This window comes from Equus asinus, chromosome 3, assembly GCF_041296235.1.
Source record: "Equus asinus isolate D_3611 breed Donkey chromosome 3, EquAss-T2T_v2, whole genome shotgun sequence".
Taxonomy (NCBI): Eukaryota; Metazoa; Chordata; class Mammalia; order Perissodactyla; family Equidae; genus Equus; species Equus asinus.
The window spans coordinates 85755565-85770484 of record NC_091792.1 but is presented as its reverse complement, the minus strand read 5'-3'; the positions used below and the strand labels follow the sequence as shown (position 1 = coordinate 85770484).

At 49.9% G+C, this 14920-nt stretch overlaps 1 protein-coding gene across 5 annotated transcripts in view; it reads right to left on the bottom strand.

The window, feature by feature from the left end:
- Positions 1-14920, bottom strand: part of UNC5C (unc-5 netrin receptor C) — a 358229-nt gene that overhangs the window by 7213 nt on the left and 336096 nt on the right. For 3 of the 5 annotated variants that reach the window (XM_014834219.3, XM_070505333.1, XM_014834220.3), the window contains 3 exons: positions 8571-8720; positions 6661-6825; positions 151-329 (listed from right to left, as the gene is read on the bottom strand). In XM_014834219.3, coding sequence (XP_014689705.1) covers positions 151-329; positions 6661-6825; positions 8571-8720 — 494 coding nt within the window. The other 2 variants (XM_070505334.1, XM_070505335.1) reach the window with 1 other exon arrangement.

Here is a 14920-nt window from a genome sequence, read left to right as displayed (position 1 = left end):
ACAATGTGTTTGCAAGTCCATGGTGCAAGATACAAAAAAGAAGCTTAATACATGTTTGCAGAATGAAGAATAAATAGATGCATGGATGGAAAAAAATGAATGCTGGCCCCTGTCTAACAGCTCTCAGTCTTGGAGCCTGGCCATACCCACCTGTCCAGGTTTAGCTTATGGGCCAGCATCCTCCAGTCATGACCTCTCGTTTGTGGGGCATCCAGGCTGCTACAGAGCTTCTGCCGGATAGGGGGAGGGATGCTGAAAGCACTGGGTCCTGTCATGGTGGTGATGGTGCTCGCTGGATCCAGCAGAGGCAAATCGATGCCAGTAGGTTCCTGTAGTTCAGGCACAGGAGCAACACAGCATTATTTCTGAACACAAAAGCAAGTCTTATGGAACCAATCAACATCTTGCCTTGCTCTGAGCGATAAGAAGAGAATGAGTGCTATTATTCTCCTTAGTCAGAATGGCTTCCTCCTGGCTGAAAGCTGTGATTTGCTCTGTGTAACCTGGCTGAGAGGATAGCCACCTTTTAAGCTGACTTTGCAGAGCCTTGGATTTATGGGTCTTCAGTCAGGATGGGGCTCGGTGGAGAGCTGTGGTGTGAGCCAATAACAGCTTTTCTAATGGGATTCTCCAGGATGAGACAGCAGAGACGGAACAGCAATGCTCCCAAAGGTGTAGATTTCAGGAAGGGAGAAATGTTCAAAAGGGCAGTTCTTTGAGAATGAAAGATCTGAGATTAGAAGGCTGAAAGTTCAGAGCTTCTAGAAACTGTCTGACCCTGAGGGGAATTCCCCGGGCAAATGCCGAGGTCCATGGTCCTCTAAGCTCTGCAGAGGATGGCTCAGGTTCTGCTTTTGTTGAATGAAATGCAGCACAGCTCGCCTCTAAATGATATCAAATTAAGACTAATTTTTTAAAGAAAATGGTGAACACAGTATCTTGCCTTAGGGCATGCTGCCAACAGCATCCTCCAATGACTGTACCCCTTATTTTTTTTAGAGCTAATTTTAGTAGAGAAAAACATAAATTGGCTCTTAAAATAGTTTCAGCTCATAAAACAGCACAAATGTAAAATCTGAATTTCATCTGCTGGAGAAACTCTAATCATTTTCTGATCACTTCTGTGGTTGGAAAAGCAAAAGCAAATGTTGCCTGGAAACTATTAAAGCAATAAAAGAAAACCTACGTAATCTACTTTAAATGTCACCTCTCCCTCCTTTCTTAAGGCAGGTAACTCCTTGGTGTACATAATTAGTTGCTGGAGGATAAACAGGCCACACATGGTTTCAGCCATTGTGAAGGCTCTGGTGTCTTACAGAGCACTCAGCTCAGGGGGTCAGTGCCACCACTGCCCAGAGCCCCCCAGCCTTGCTGCTCCTGCACTGCAGGGGTCGCCGCTGTCTGTGTCCCCATGTTGACTGACAGCGTGTTCTGCATTCCGGGGGCAGCTCACAGCTAGGCCTGTGTAATCGCACTGCACAGGTCCGTCTGGGGGCTTGGGGGGCACGGCAGAGCAAAATGAAGTTTTTGCCATAATACACACAGTAGTGTTGGCTGCAACCACAGTATTTGGCCTCAAAACCCAAAGCCTGGCAAACTGAGATGCTGAGGATTCCTTCTGCTCCTTTGTGTTAACTCCACCACATACCAGGATTTCAAAGGTTGGTATGAAACACAGAAGCAACCAATGGGAATTGTGGCCCTGAATGAGGCCACAAGCCGCAGATCTTTCCCCGCATCGGGCACAGAACTCTTTTCAAAGGACCGTGAGGAGCGAGGGCTCCTGACCTTGAGGACATAGGGCTTAAACAAAGGGGACCAAGAGCGATCCGAGGGCCCGGCTCGGTGTTTCTAAGGGATATGTGCTGGGGAGGTCTGAACCCAGGGGCCCAGCACTTATGTGGGATAAAACGAAGTAGGCGTGGGTTGGGGAGGTGGAGGCGAAGAGAAATCACAGCTACTTCCACAACTAGTACCATCGCCCACGTGGAGGCCCTGCTCGCTTCCTGTCTGGATGGTAACAAGAGGACCTAGAAGGAAACCACCAAACCCCCAAGTACCACCCCACCCTGACCATACCGGGCTGGGCTGGGGGTTAAGTCCACACAAGTAGGGGTCTGCTTTTTGTAGTACTGGCTCGTGTCCCCAGAGATTCCTCGCACTGTAGGCCATATTAACTCCTTCCTGCTTTCCTGTTATCTGTCCCCATCTGCCAGACTAATCATCTTAAAGCACCTCACCGATGTTTCCCCTTTTCTCTCCTTCTCTCTCTCTCTCTCTCCTTCTCAGTAAGAGGTGTTAAATGCCCCTCCTACCACACGGAGTCCCAGTGCTTCATCGTGCAGCCAGGCTCCTGCACCACCTGCTTTAGTGGCGCTAGGAGGCCCCAGAGGTGACATGTGCAAAGTGCAGAGCCAGGCCTGGCACGGACTAGGGGCCGCACACCATGGCTCCTGCCGCTTGACAATCTCAGCCAGCCTCTCTCAGGTTGCCTTGACATGACTAAAGCTCGACTCAGCCTGGACCACTCACTCTTCCAGGTGCCTTTTTTAAGGATGCCTCTCTAATAGTTGTTCTGCCCTCTCCATGAATCTCTGTCGGGCAAACCCCTGAAAGTCTGGACCAAAGGGCATGTCCCCTGAGCCTCCCCCGGGAAACCCGCCCAAGGGCATCACGTGAACCCGGAGACATCCTACAGCACAGTTCATGGCTCTCCTCAGTCCTCAGAGTCTGCCCTATGCACGTTGGTTGTATTTATGTGTTACTTCCATTGATTTCTCAAATTCTTGGCAATGAGAGTGTTTTTGTCATCCTGAGAACCACTTTGAGACTCAGCACAGTGACCTGCACGTGGAAGCTTCTCAACTCCTATTGGTTGAAATGAACCTACTTTTCCTGATACAGAAAGAGGATGAAGCCAGTTCCTGATAGAAGCCCACGCCACAGAGTGATGTGTTGAGCTTCCTTCCAGTTACATGTGGAGAAGGGCACGGCTCTTCCCTCTGTCAGCTCCTGAGGGAAGGCAGGGGAAGGCGGGCCTGCCTCTCAGGAAAGTCCGCTCGTGTATTCGTCTTGTCGTCCTTTTCTCTGCGAATAAAGCACCGTCACCACTTCACGTGGGCCCTCAAGTCCTGAGCCTCAGCCCTGGTCACTGGCCTGATGATGCCTGTGTGGATGACACAAGCTCAGTAGGACATCATTTCTCGTCTCTCTTCCCAGAGGGCTGACAACAGCCATGGAAGTAAAAGAAAAATACACATACACATTTACATTTAAAATTTCCTCCAGTAATTTCAGTTGCCATTAGCTCTTCCTTTACGTCCAGGTGAAAGCAGAGTTTACTCCCACGGAATGCTTATTACAGTCACTGTTTATGATATTGGTACCATCTGTCTTTGACGTGATGAATACCTTAGTTAAACATAAGATTTTTCAACGTTAGCCAAACAGCTGCTCTGGGGGGCGCACACATTTTCAGCGCGTCACAGTGGAAACAACCTTCCACTCCCACGTGCCGACTCTGCCCAAAGTCACTTGGAAAAACTAGATTTTCCCAACAGTCGTTTTGAACAAGTTATGGAAAACGGAAGAGGCGAAAAGATGGGATGGTGGTAGCAGAGTGATGTTACTTTGTACATTTTTAGTATTACTCCTCATGCACAGAAAAGTGCTGCGAGTCCGTAGTCAACAGGGGTTATAAGGACTTCGTCAATGGCTAAAACTGAATAGGAGGCCTGAAGAGACTGTAAGTTTCTCTCCCGTCTACACCCTTTTTTCTCTGGGTGGTGATGGGTAGCTGCCCCATTATTACTGCCCCCATTCCTCTAAAAAAGAAAGAAAAAACCTTCTAGCATCATTTACATTTTGACATTAATTCATACTCATACTTTTATTCTTCCAGACATTTTCATTCTTAAACTTCATCTCTGTGAGACTTAAAGCTTCTTCTCTGGTTAAGGAGTCTCTGGCCAGAGTGCCCAGAGAGGACCACCCGGCCGGCTCTCGCCATCACCACGGTCTCTGTCAAGCACAGCCTGGCCTCCCGGGGGCAACAGGTCCTCCTTCTCCTCCTGACTAGAGAGGCCAGGGCCGCATGGCACTTTATCAAGGGCTGCTGACTGCCTTGAGTGGCGGGGGCTGGGGCGGGGCGGGGGCAGCACATTCCTGGCAAGTCAGCTCATTCTCAGGAGACAGGATGTTGGAACTGCAACCCCAGCCCACCGGCCAGCTTGCCGCATGACCCTAGGAGGGAGCCCTGTGCAGAAAAAAGACACCACAAATGGAGACTTTTCTCTGGTCATGCTTTGTCAGTCACAGCGTCCCCCTGCTCAGAGCTTTGGATGAGGATCCGGGTCTCAGGGTTTCCCAGAGCCAATGGTTCATCAGCGCAGGGCCCTGCTCCCCAACATCAGTACCCAGCCCCACACCTCCCCCGCTGTGGGCCGCATGCACCCGCATTCAAAGGCTCACCACAACGGTGGGGCTCAGTGACCCAGAAGTAAAAGCAGCACAGTGCCCTTTAATCCCCAGAGTCATCTGACTCCGGTCATTTCTGCCCCTCCCTCTGTTAAATGTGCCTGTCTGTCACACACGGGCAAAGGCCTCCGACACGACTGAAGGGGTGGCCTCTCTGAGCTGACCAAATTGCAAAAGAAATCATCTTTCCTGTATGGTGGCACAAGAAAGACAGTCCTCCAATTGTGATCACCCTATGCAAAGTGTCTTCTCGGTGAGGGGGTGGCGGACCGAGCCAGGAAGGGCCGTCAACAGCCCCTTTTCATTGGCGGCTGCATCTGATCCACCTTTTCATCCCACAGCAAACGCTCACACTGAACAGAGAGCAGGCATCAAAGGCGCAGGCCTCCTCTCCCCCTCCAAAATCCTGCGGCCTTTGTTGTCACTGGAGCTGGGTGGTTATTGAACTTTGCAGACCTGCTGGGCCTGGAAAGTGAAAACACCCTCCAGAGCCAGCAGGGGTGGTGCTGGGCGCCTGGGAGATAGGGCCTGCGCATCGAAGGCCCGGCGGTTGCCATGGCACCCTGACACCGAGATCATTCCTTATGAATGTCACCGAGGTCTGTGACTAAAGTTGTTTATGAGTCAAAAGTCTCATGAAACTACAGGAGGAAATGATGACCGCACCTCAGCAGGCTGTGGGAAAGAAGGATGGAGCCTCGTGCAGGCTGACGTGCTTCTCCCCCTCAGTTTGCTAAGGAAGACAGTCTTTAAATCCAACATGTGGAGCGAGACAGGCTGAACATAGTGACATTTCATTCGTCACTGTGCCTGAGACAGCGAGGGAGAAGTCATCTTCTAAATCACGCACTGTCCCGCTGGAGTTTTAAAATACGATAATCCTGTGCTTTGTGGCTCAGCGAGCAGCACAGCTCTGAGCGGCCCAGGAGCTGCTGCCTCGACCATTCTGAAGGCTTCTTCTTTTCCCTTTGTTCCTCCAGCACGAAGGGTTTCACTGTGCAAATACAGCCTCGGGGCCAGGTAACAGATAAGGTCAGGGACACCTACTCTCCGTACAGAGGAGTTTTAAATAGCACTGCTCATTGTTAGTTCTGCAACGTGGAAGTGTGAAAGGCCCAAGTGAAGCGAGTGGAGATCACAGAGAAGAAAGGTGAAGTGAGGGCCACCAGGCAAAATGTGCAGTTCCTATTTCTGGACCATTTCTCCCATCCTGGGGAAAATGGCATCTTTTCTTTCTTTAAAAAATTTTCTTTTATTATTTTTTATTGAGGTATAATTGACATACAACATGACATTGGTTTCCGTGCACAACATAATGATTCAATATTTGTATATATTGCTAAATGATCACCAGAGTAAGTTGAGTTAACATCTGTCCCCATATATAGTCACAGAATTTTTTTTCTTGCGATGAGGATTTTTAAGATTTATTCTGTCAGCAACTTTCAAACATGCAGTAAAGTATTATTAACTATAGTCACCACGCTGTGCATCACATCCCTGGGAGTTTTTATTTTATAACAGGAAGTTTCTACCTTGTGACTCCCTTCACCCATTTTGCCCACCTCCTAGCCCCTGCCTCTGACATCTCTTCTTATATTTGGAGAATGAGGTATGAGAGAGAAGGGAGACCAAGAGATTTCTCCTTCCAACATGGAGAAAAAAGGAGGGAAGAAAGAAGCAGGGTGGGCGTGGGGGGAGGGGGAGGCCCATCTCTCTTCCTCCACCCCAATCGGCAGCCCCTGATTAGGCAGAGGGAGGCGAGATCCCAAAGGAAAGCAGAGGAAACAGAGGAGAGACAGACGGAGGATGCAAGCGGGCACCGCATCAACACAGGGCACGTGGTGCATCAAGGCTATGCTGGGGAAAAGTCACTCCATGTGCATGCCACTTAAACCTTAAACTTGACATTCAGATCTGTTGTAAAAAGTTAGAATAGGATCCTTAAATTTATGTCATAAAGCATTAAAGACTTGTTTTCAAAAAGGCTTCCCTATCACATTCTGTTATGTATCTAGTTCCCTGTGTTCATTAACAATATTATTGCATTAACAAACAGGGCCTCTAGAGGCTTCTGAGGACTTCCCACAGGCCCCTGTTGCGCTGCCTTTAGACATGCGCTCTCCCATCCTTACCGCCATTCTCTGCCCCGGTTTGGGTTCTGGGGCCGCGAGAGCGCCTCACCTCAGACACGGTGCAGCTCAGCTGGAAGATCTGCCCCTCTCCTTCCACCTGCCGCACGCAGAGTTTGCACACCAGCTCCGCCGTGTTCAGGCTGAATCTTTCCAGAGTGAATGTGCAGTGGAGGCTTCGTTGAGACCCACTCCAGATATGGTAGAAAGGAATTTCCTAAAGGATAAAAGAGTGTCAATCATAAAGGAGGGACTAACGCTAAAAGTAACCATCAGACACTGAACTGCCAAGTACTCGCATCAGCACCACCCACGTTACCTCATTTAATTCTCACCACCAGCCTCTGCGCAGCACATCCTGACCCCCTTTTCCGATGGAAAAACGGAGACCCAGAGACGTTAAACAACTCAGCCAAAGTCCCACAGCTAGTAAGCGGCAGAGTTAACATTTGAACCCAGAGTCAGCCTCCAGAATCCGTATACCTAACCAGTTGGCCATTTGTCATTTATAAAAAGAGCCGTTGTAAATGATTTTTTATTAAGTTTAAAAAATTCCTAAAATAAAACCTCGACACTCCAGTCGTTGCTCATTAAGAGGAATCCCTGCCGTGGTATTCTGGAGGAAAGCAAAGAAAGTCTCCCTGGGCACGCACAGAGCCGGCTCCTCGCGGGGCGGGCGGGGAAGCCCAGCTCACTGGAGTCCGAAAGCGCAGGCTCGGTTCCCTGCGCAGAGCAGTCCTTGGCCCGCAGAGCACCACGCCTCTAACAGACGCTGATTTTCTAAAAGTCTAGACCTCCTTACAGAGCCCGTTCTAGAATCCTTCCTCAATAAAGAAAACAAAGGTGGATACACAAAGAATGGGAGAACGTGTGGTTAAGCGCGGAGAATTCAGCATGAATGAGAACACGCTCCCCTCGCTGGCTGGGTGATGGGGGACGAGGGACTCAACCTCTCTGTGCCTCCACTTCCTCCTCTGCGAAAGAGTCCCCGAGTCCCAGCCCTGCTGGGGTTAACTGAGAGACCAGAGGAGAGCCTGGGCGCCGGCAGATGGCAAGAATTCAGCCAGGCTTAGCCTGAACTAAAGTCAGATTATCGTCATTATAAAAATAGTAGTTTCCATTATGATTGTACAAAGGAGATTGTTCATAAAAGGGGAATATTTGTGGGCTTTTAAGGCAGTTGCAAAACAGGGAAAAACAAAAAACGAAGAGATTTAATGAGAAAGTCAAAGGGCCTGATCTGTCCGTCGAGGGCTGAGTTATACAGAAGAGTCTGGCACGCAGCCCCCAGCCAAGCTCGGGCGCTGCTAGCGGACTATCAGGTTGGTCTCTCACAACTTATGTGTAAGTACTAGACAAATCAGAGGAAGAATGGAGCTGGAAAATCTTCCCTGCTCCTTCTCGTATGTTCACTGACTTGTATCAAGAAATTGCACCCAGTTCAGCGCAGCGCTGGGTGCCGGGTGTCTGCTTTCCCACAAGGAACGCTGTCATTTAGTCAACTCCTGACCAGGTTTTATTTTTACATGCTGATTCAGTTTCCAAACTGGGCTTCCTTTCAAGTTTGCCATGTACAGGTATTCTCGTCGCAAGGTTGGAGCCCAATTTGTGTGACGTGGGATAACATTCTTGTTTTTCCTATGAAAGCATTTTGAGGCAGTTTTTTTTTTTTTATCAATTCAACATAAGTGTTTACTCCAAAAATGAAATGATGGACTTGGAAGTCTTACGTGCTAAAAATAAAACAAATGATAGCACAATTATGTGAAGAAGATTTAAGACAAAAGTATTCCTTCAAATATGTCTAGAGTATTTTTCAAAAACCTAAATAACCCGAAACTATTTTGGAGAAACAAGTACTGATGTAGGATTAACTTCAAGGAAGGGAGTACTGACGTCCGAATAATGTCAGTCCTCTTTCTCGGAGCTGGCTCTGCGCTCTGCCTCACTTGGCAACCTTACCTGATATTTAGCCAGCAGTTTGCTCTTCCAGAGGGAATGGGCGATGTCGTGAATCGACAGGCGCAGGTTGTGGGTGCTGCCTTTAAAATGAAGAGCCTTGGGTTCTTCCAGGAGCTGTCCTCCCATCTGTCTCTCAAGCTGCAAAACTTCCTGCGATGACATGCCCAAACCACAAGCAGATTAGCGAGGCGAACCTCGATGACTGAATCTCACCTCTTCCACCGGCTTGCTCATCCGAGGAGCAGGTTTCCCCACTGTGCCTCCCCCACACCACACCTAACATGCAATACGTGACTCCCACGTCTGCAGCCCTGAGCCCCTCCAGCCGAAGCTGCTGCCAGTTTGCATGGACTGCGTCCTACTGACCGCCCACTGGGTTTCGGCAATCCACACCCGCTGCTGTGGGGCCAAATCAGTAGTCTGCACTTCCCCACGGACAAGTGGAACATTCAACAAAACGCAGGAAAATAACAGTCAGAACCCCAGACGGGAAGAACCCTAAGTGAAAGAAACAAGTAGATAGAAATATAGCTAAACAGATAAGTAAGTAGATTTTCAATGAACTTTTAGGGAAAGGGGCAAATAACTAGAAAACAAACCAATGTCTTCGACTTGGTAAAACCAACTAACAAACAAAAATTTGGAATGTGTTTTGGGCATTTTTTCAGTCTTGTAGTTTCTTTACCTACAGAAATAAGATAAAATTTTTGCTTAAAATTATCTATTGCTTGATTTCCAATTATGAAAAAACTTAAAATATGCTCATTAAATGTCCTCCTAGAGGAAAATGTACTGATACAGATTAGGAAGGTTTTTCAGCACCAAACCCTGAACTAAACAGTAACTCAGGCTAAATTTTGAAAAGAACCCCCCATTTCTCAAGAACTGTGGCTGATCAAAAAATTTTCTTTGTAACTTTACTTATACTGTAAAGGTGTAGAATGAAGACAAATTCCATATATAGGTCCATTTCTCAAGCTAGTTAATGGGAGTCAATGAAACATTTCCAGCTACAGCTGTAATTATCCAAACAGCATCTAACCGCAGATTATCAATGAAGAACATATCCGGGGTATCCTCTGCTGTCTGAATCATCCCCGTGCACACTTTGCTCCTCTCATGCTTTAAAAGTGTTAGTGATACAAATATACAGGCAGTATCTGTGACCTTTTTCTTTTTAAAATATGGGTTCAGGAAAATAATGGATTTTATAAAAATAAAAAAGCAAAATACAACTTTCTTCTTTGGTGAGATTTCAATTGAAAGTATGGGATTCAACTACACAGGCGATGACTCAGGCCATCCCACACCCAGGGACTGGTACCTGCCAAGGTACCAAGCACAGATGGGTCACAGCAAAGAATGGTGAGTATGGGAACCAGACTGGGAAGCGCAGAGCTCACCAACATCATTGATCAGATGTAAACAGCTCATTTCAAGCTGCTGCTGTAGCGGTTCTTAGCATCCATCATCTCTGAGTCGGGCCACTACTCTGAACCACGCAAGCTGTGGAAAGGTCCCACAAGGTGTAGGAAATACTAGGATAACGTGGAATGTGGTCTCAGACAGGGACCCCTCTAATTAGTGTCTAATGGAAGAGATGAGGCAATAGCATGGTGACGAGACACAGCACGGTCCAGCTGCTGGAGAATATTGATGCTGAGAGTATTGAGCATTGCTGGCTGATGAGTAGCTATTGTGACAGGAGCCTGAGCAGTCAGCCAGCCCTCAACCAGTCAGCCGGCCACCTGGACACATATGTTGTGTCATTGTGGCCTGGCTCTGCTGTGCCTGTGGCTGGGCAGGCTCTGAGGGTCCCCAGGAGGCCATACAGATCCACCCAACCCAGAGTTGCACATGGTCCTCATGGAACGCCCTCCCACAACACTTCACACTCCATTCCTCAACAAGAACCTGGCCATGTGGAAACGAAGACGGATAAGAAAAGTGAGGGTTAATTGCAGTTTCTTCTGCTTCAGCAGGAAGGCATAATGAGCTTATGTTGATCATGCTCGGTGTCTAGTTAGCATAATACAGAAAGCTGATGTTCCCAGTGAACCTGGCACCTGACAAATTCTAACGCTAAAATGATGTTTGTTTATAAGCCATTAGAAGAAAAGAAACATAATTAGAAATCTTTGAGATTACAGTCATGCCAATCAATCAGTTCTAGCTTCTTTCCAGTACACTCTAATTACCTCATCAAGACGTCTAAAGAGCAATCGATAGTAATTATCTGATTACTATAGATCTTCATTATGTCCAAATTATCTCCCTGGGATGTCTAAAAGAAGATGCATTGTATTCGGGAGGTAATTGCACCCAACAATGTATACTCCACACCCCATTCTTACAATCAACATAGATTGCCAGAGGATATGGAGAGCATCATCAGTTTTCTTGGCAGGGAGGCCCACTGAAAAAAAAGCCTATGCTGCCTATTGATCATGACCTTGAAGTCAAGAAATCTCACACCACATTTTGAGCGCAAAGTCTGGGCAGGAGTCGGCCCGAGAAATAGGCTCAGTCCTTGGCTTCTTCGGCATTTACCTCAGACGTCATGGTAAAGCGTTCTCCCTAGTGGGGAAAGAAATTGGGCTGGCTTGAGCCCTTTTTTGAGAGAAAGGACCAAGTAAAGTGGCATTTTAAAGACAATGGGGCCAGAGAACATACTCTCTCCATACTTCTATGCTCTCCATCCCTCTACTGACCAGGAATGACAAAGAGCTGAGAGGAACCTGACTTTTCCCCGCTTGGATTGGACATGAACCTGGTGAAAGATAAAGTGCTCATCAGGATGCATCGACGCTTAGAGCAGAGGTCCCTCAACACGTCTGATTGCATATGCCTGTCAGTCCCAGAGCTGAGCATGCATTTTGTTTATGTCTCTTCATAAATTATATATCTCTATTAATACATCAGTTTGTTAATATATTACATTATAAAATATGCATAAGGTTAAAAGCTAAGGCGGATAAACACAGAAGTACTAATACTGTCTTTTTTTGCCCCAAAGTTTCATCGGCCCAGGTGTGTGAGCTCCACGTTGGACACTGCGGGCTTGGACAGCTGTCCTTTCACACAGACCTTTCACACGTCCTCCTGGAAGTCAGCCCGGGAGGAAAGGATTCCACAGGAACAATCTTACAAAACTGACATTTAGTGCTTTTTCCTGAAAAGTAGCAACTTTATCATCATCGTCAGGATGTTCAACTTCAAGGAAACATAACAAAGTGCAGGAGAAGGCAACCAAAGCGCCAATTTAAAATATTAAAGTGCGAACTAAACAGCTACAATCGATAAATAAAACAACTCCTCGGAAACTAACGTCATCTAAAACCACACAGGAGCCGGAGGGGACTTGTCACCTGCAGCGAACGCCAAGAAGTCTGTGTCAGAAGACAGAGCAGCAAGCCCCCCGACGGCCTGGTCAGGCCCCGGGTCCACACTGTTACGGTTTCAGTAGCATAATTTCAGAAACTTTATAGCTGATCTCACTTAAAAATACCGTAACTTGGATTTCAAAAAGCTTGATTTTCTGAATTCCTTCTGTATGAAATCATTTTGGTTATTACACATATGATACAGATCCGTAAGAGAACATAAAAATAACAGATGTGTGAATCCCTAAGATATAGCCTTTCAGTTAAATGCTTTCCTCTCCTTAATCTTCCTGGGAGCCTTCCTTCGACATCAATGGAACACACATGCCCTGCTAGGAACCATGTCAGGTTCTGGGCACACACACGAGTGAGCGCCTGTGCCTGCCTCAGACCACGCACAGTCGCGGGGGAGACCCACACGCGGAAGCCCAACACATCGTGCTCAGCTCTAAGACCGCTTCCAGACAGGCTGCTCTTGGGTCCCAGTGGTTAGGATATATCGCACACCTTGAAAGAGAGCAGGAACACAATATGCTTAAGGTCAAAAGATTTAGGAAGTCTTAAGAAAAATGCCGTGACCTTGGAATGAAATGCCATAATAGGACTTAGGATCATTTAGACTCTTTGTTCTCAGCAATATAAATGTCACCTTCCTTTACAAAGGTTGTCCCCACTCCTGGCAGCACCCCCACCCCAGGGCCTCGTTTTGAGTGGGGGTGAGTCTCCCTGTTGCTTGGATGAGCTTGCTCTGCCTCTGTGAGAAAGGGTCACTTTCCGATTTCCTTTGTCAATTCTATCTCCACCCCTCCAACTTAACCTTGAAAAGACTCTCTCAGGGGTCAGTTATCGACAGAGGTGTGTCTAGCCCATACCTTCACGGGAACACACACGCACCCCAGTGGTAAAGTCACCAGGAGTAGGCCCCTGTGCAACAGAGCCTGGTGCCCCGCGGGATCTGAGCAACCCCGTGGGATGGCTGCTTCCCCAGTGCGTTGGCCGCCCCAAACCTCCTCGGTGGCCCTAAGTGAGGGCTATATTGATTCAGGGACCATGTGAGGGATTGCTCCAAAGGCAGGGACAAGGGATCCCACAGTAGAAACAAGCAGCTTTCACAATAACCTCTTAAACCAAGGCATTATCCATGCCAAGCCATCAGCCTGGGCTTCTGAAGAGCCACAATAAATCCAAGCTGTTTTAAAGGCCTGTGCGTACAAGGAACCCTCTGGCCTGTACTCAGACTCTCCCAGGCTCTGAGACACAGGCTCTGCCCTCCGGAAGGCCTGACCGCGCGAGGCTAGCGGGAGAATCCGTCCCACTCCGCTGGGCTGCGGTCCTCCCGGGACCTCGGCCCCGCATCCCGGCGGCGGACGCGCCTGCGCACTGCGCTCCTGTTCCTCCGCCGCCGCCGCCTGGTCCTGCCCAGCCAGGGCAAGTTCGCCTGAGGGCCCGTCTCACAATGAGCGAGAGCACATGCGAGCCTCAGGCGACACAGATGCACACACTGAGGTCCCTGAAGTGCATGTCGAAGGATGTGACAAGTCTCTGCCCGAGTGCAGAGCAGGGCCTCTGCGCCAGGAACCGTGTGAGGTGCCCCCGGGCCCGGCTCTGTCCTGCACGCTCGGCTCTCCCCGTCCTTGGCCACCTTGCTCTGCTCTCCCCGTCCTCGATCGCCGCGGCCGGCCCCTGCTCAGGACCCGCCTCCTGTCCCCCGCCGCTCCGCATCCGCCCCTCCTCGGGGCGCTGGGCTAGCTTCCCGGCTCTCCGGAGGTGGTGGCCCTCCTGGGGGGTTGCTAGCCTTTGGCTGGTTCCTCTCTCTCTCTCTCCTTTCCCTCCACCTACTCTCCTGTCACTCCTTTCCTTGTCTTACTTAGCAGCCAGAGGAAGGAAGAAACAAATGACCGAGCGTACAGCTCCAGCCGCAGTACCACCCCTCTGCAAGAGCGGCTGCAGGAGGGTCGGTCGAGGCTTTGTTCGGTTGGGCTGCTCCTTCCTCGCTGCTGTCTGGTGCGGGGTCTCCGCACACTCTTTAACCCTGATGCAGACCCACAGCCTCGAGCCGGCGGTATCTACTGCGCCAAGGCCCTGGGGCCAGCGCCAGGAACCCGAGCAGGCGGAGGCGGCGGCGTGCGGGAAACACTGAGGTCGCCCCCAGAAGGGGCAGCAGCAACCTCGCGTCCGGAGGGAGGGCGCAGGCGGCGTGGCCGTCCCGCTCCCTCGATGCGGAGGGACCACGCTGCAGGCTTCGCGCGGGCGCCAGACCACGCACGGGGGCCAGACCACGCACGGGGGCCGAGGCGGGCAGGTCAAGCCCCGTGACCCCCCTTCGTCAGGCTTCTGCCATGCGGACCCGAGGCTCCCAGAGGCACAGAGGGCAAACCGGCAGCATGCCATGGCGAAACCTCAAAAGGCAAGCCTCAAGGACTATGCTGGCTGGAGTTAAAAAAATCCCACCTCCCATCAGATTTTATGGACGCTGCCTTGCTCCTGTTCATTCTTTAATCCTGTGTGGAAACTCGCCCTTGTCATTTGGCTACTATGGCTGTCGCCGCCGTCGCTGTCACAGCCGTGGGCCTGTACTCTTCCAACAGAGGCCAAAGAGAGAGCCCACTTTCAGCGCTCTCGGCTCCTGGCTCTTGACTCCTCCTCTGGCTTCCGGCCTCAGGCTGCAGAGCGGCAGTGAGGACGCCTGACTGCCAGCCGGCCTCGCCACCTGCTCAGGGCACAGCCCCTGGGGCCGGCCTTGCTGCGCCCCTTCTCTTCCTGGGCTCACCGGTGCTGTGCTCCCCCCTGAGCTGGTCTGCCTGCCGCACCTCATCCCTGACTAGAACAAGGCTGGACTCCGGTGACCGTGCAAACCTGCCGTCAAGTCTCTTCGTTCCGAGGGCTCTGCCTGCTGCTCCTGCAGCTGCTGCCGCAGCCGACGCGTGGTCTGAGCTGCCACTTCCAGCCTGCCCAGTCAGAACTGTT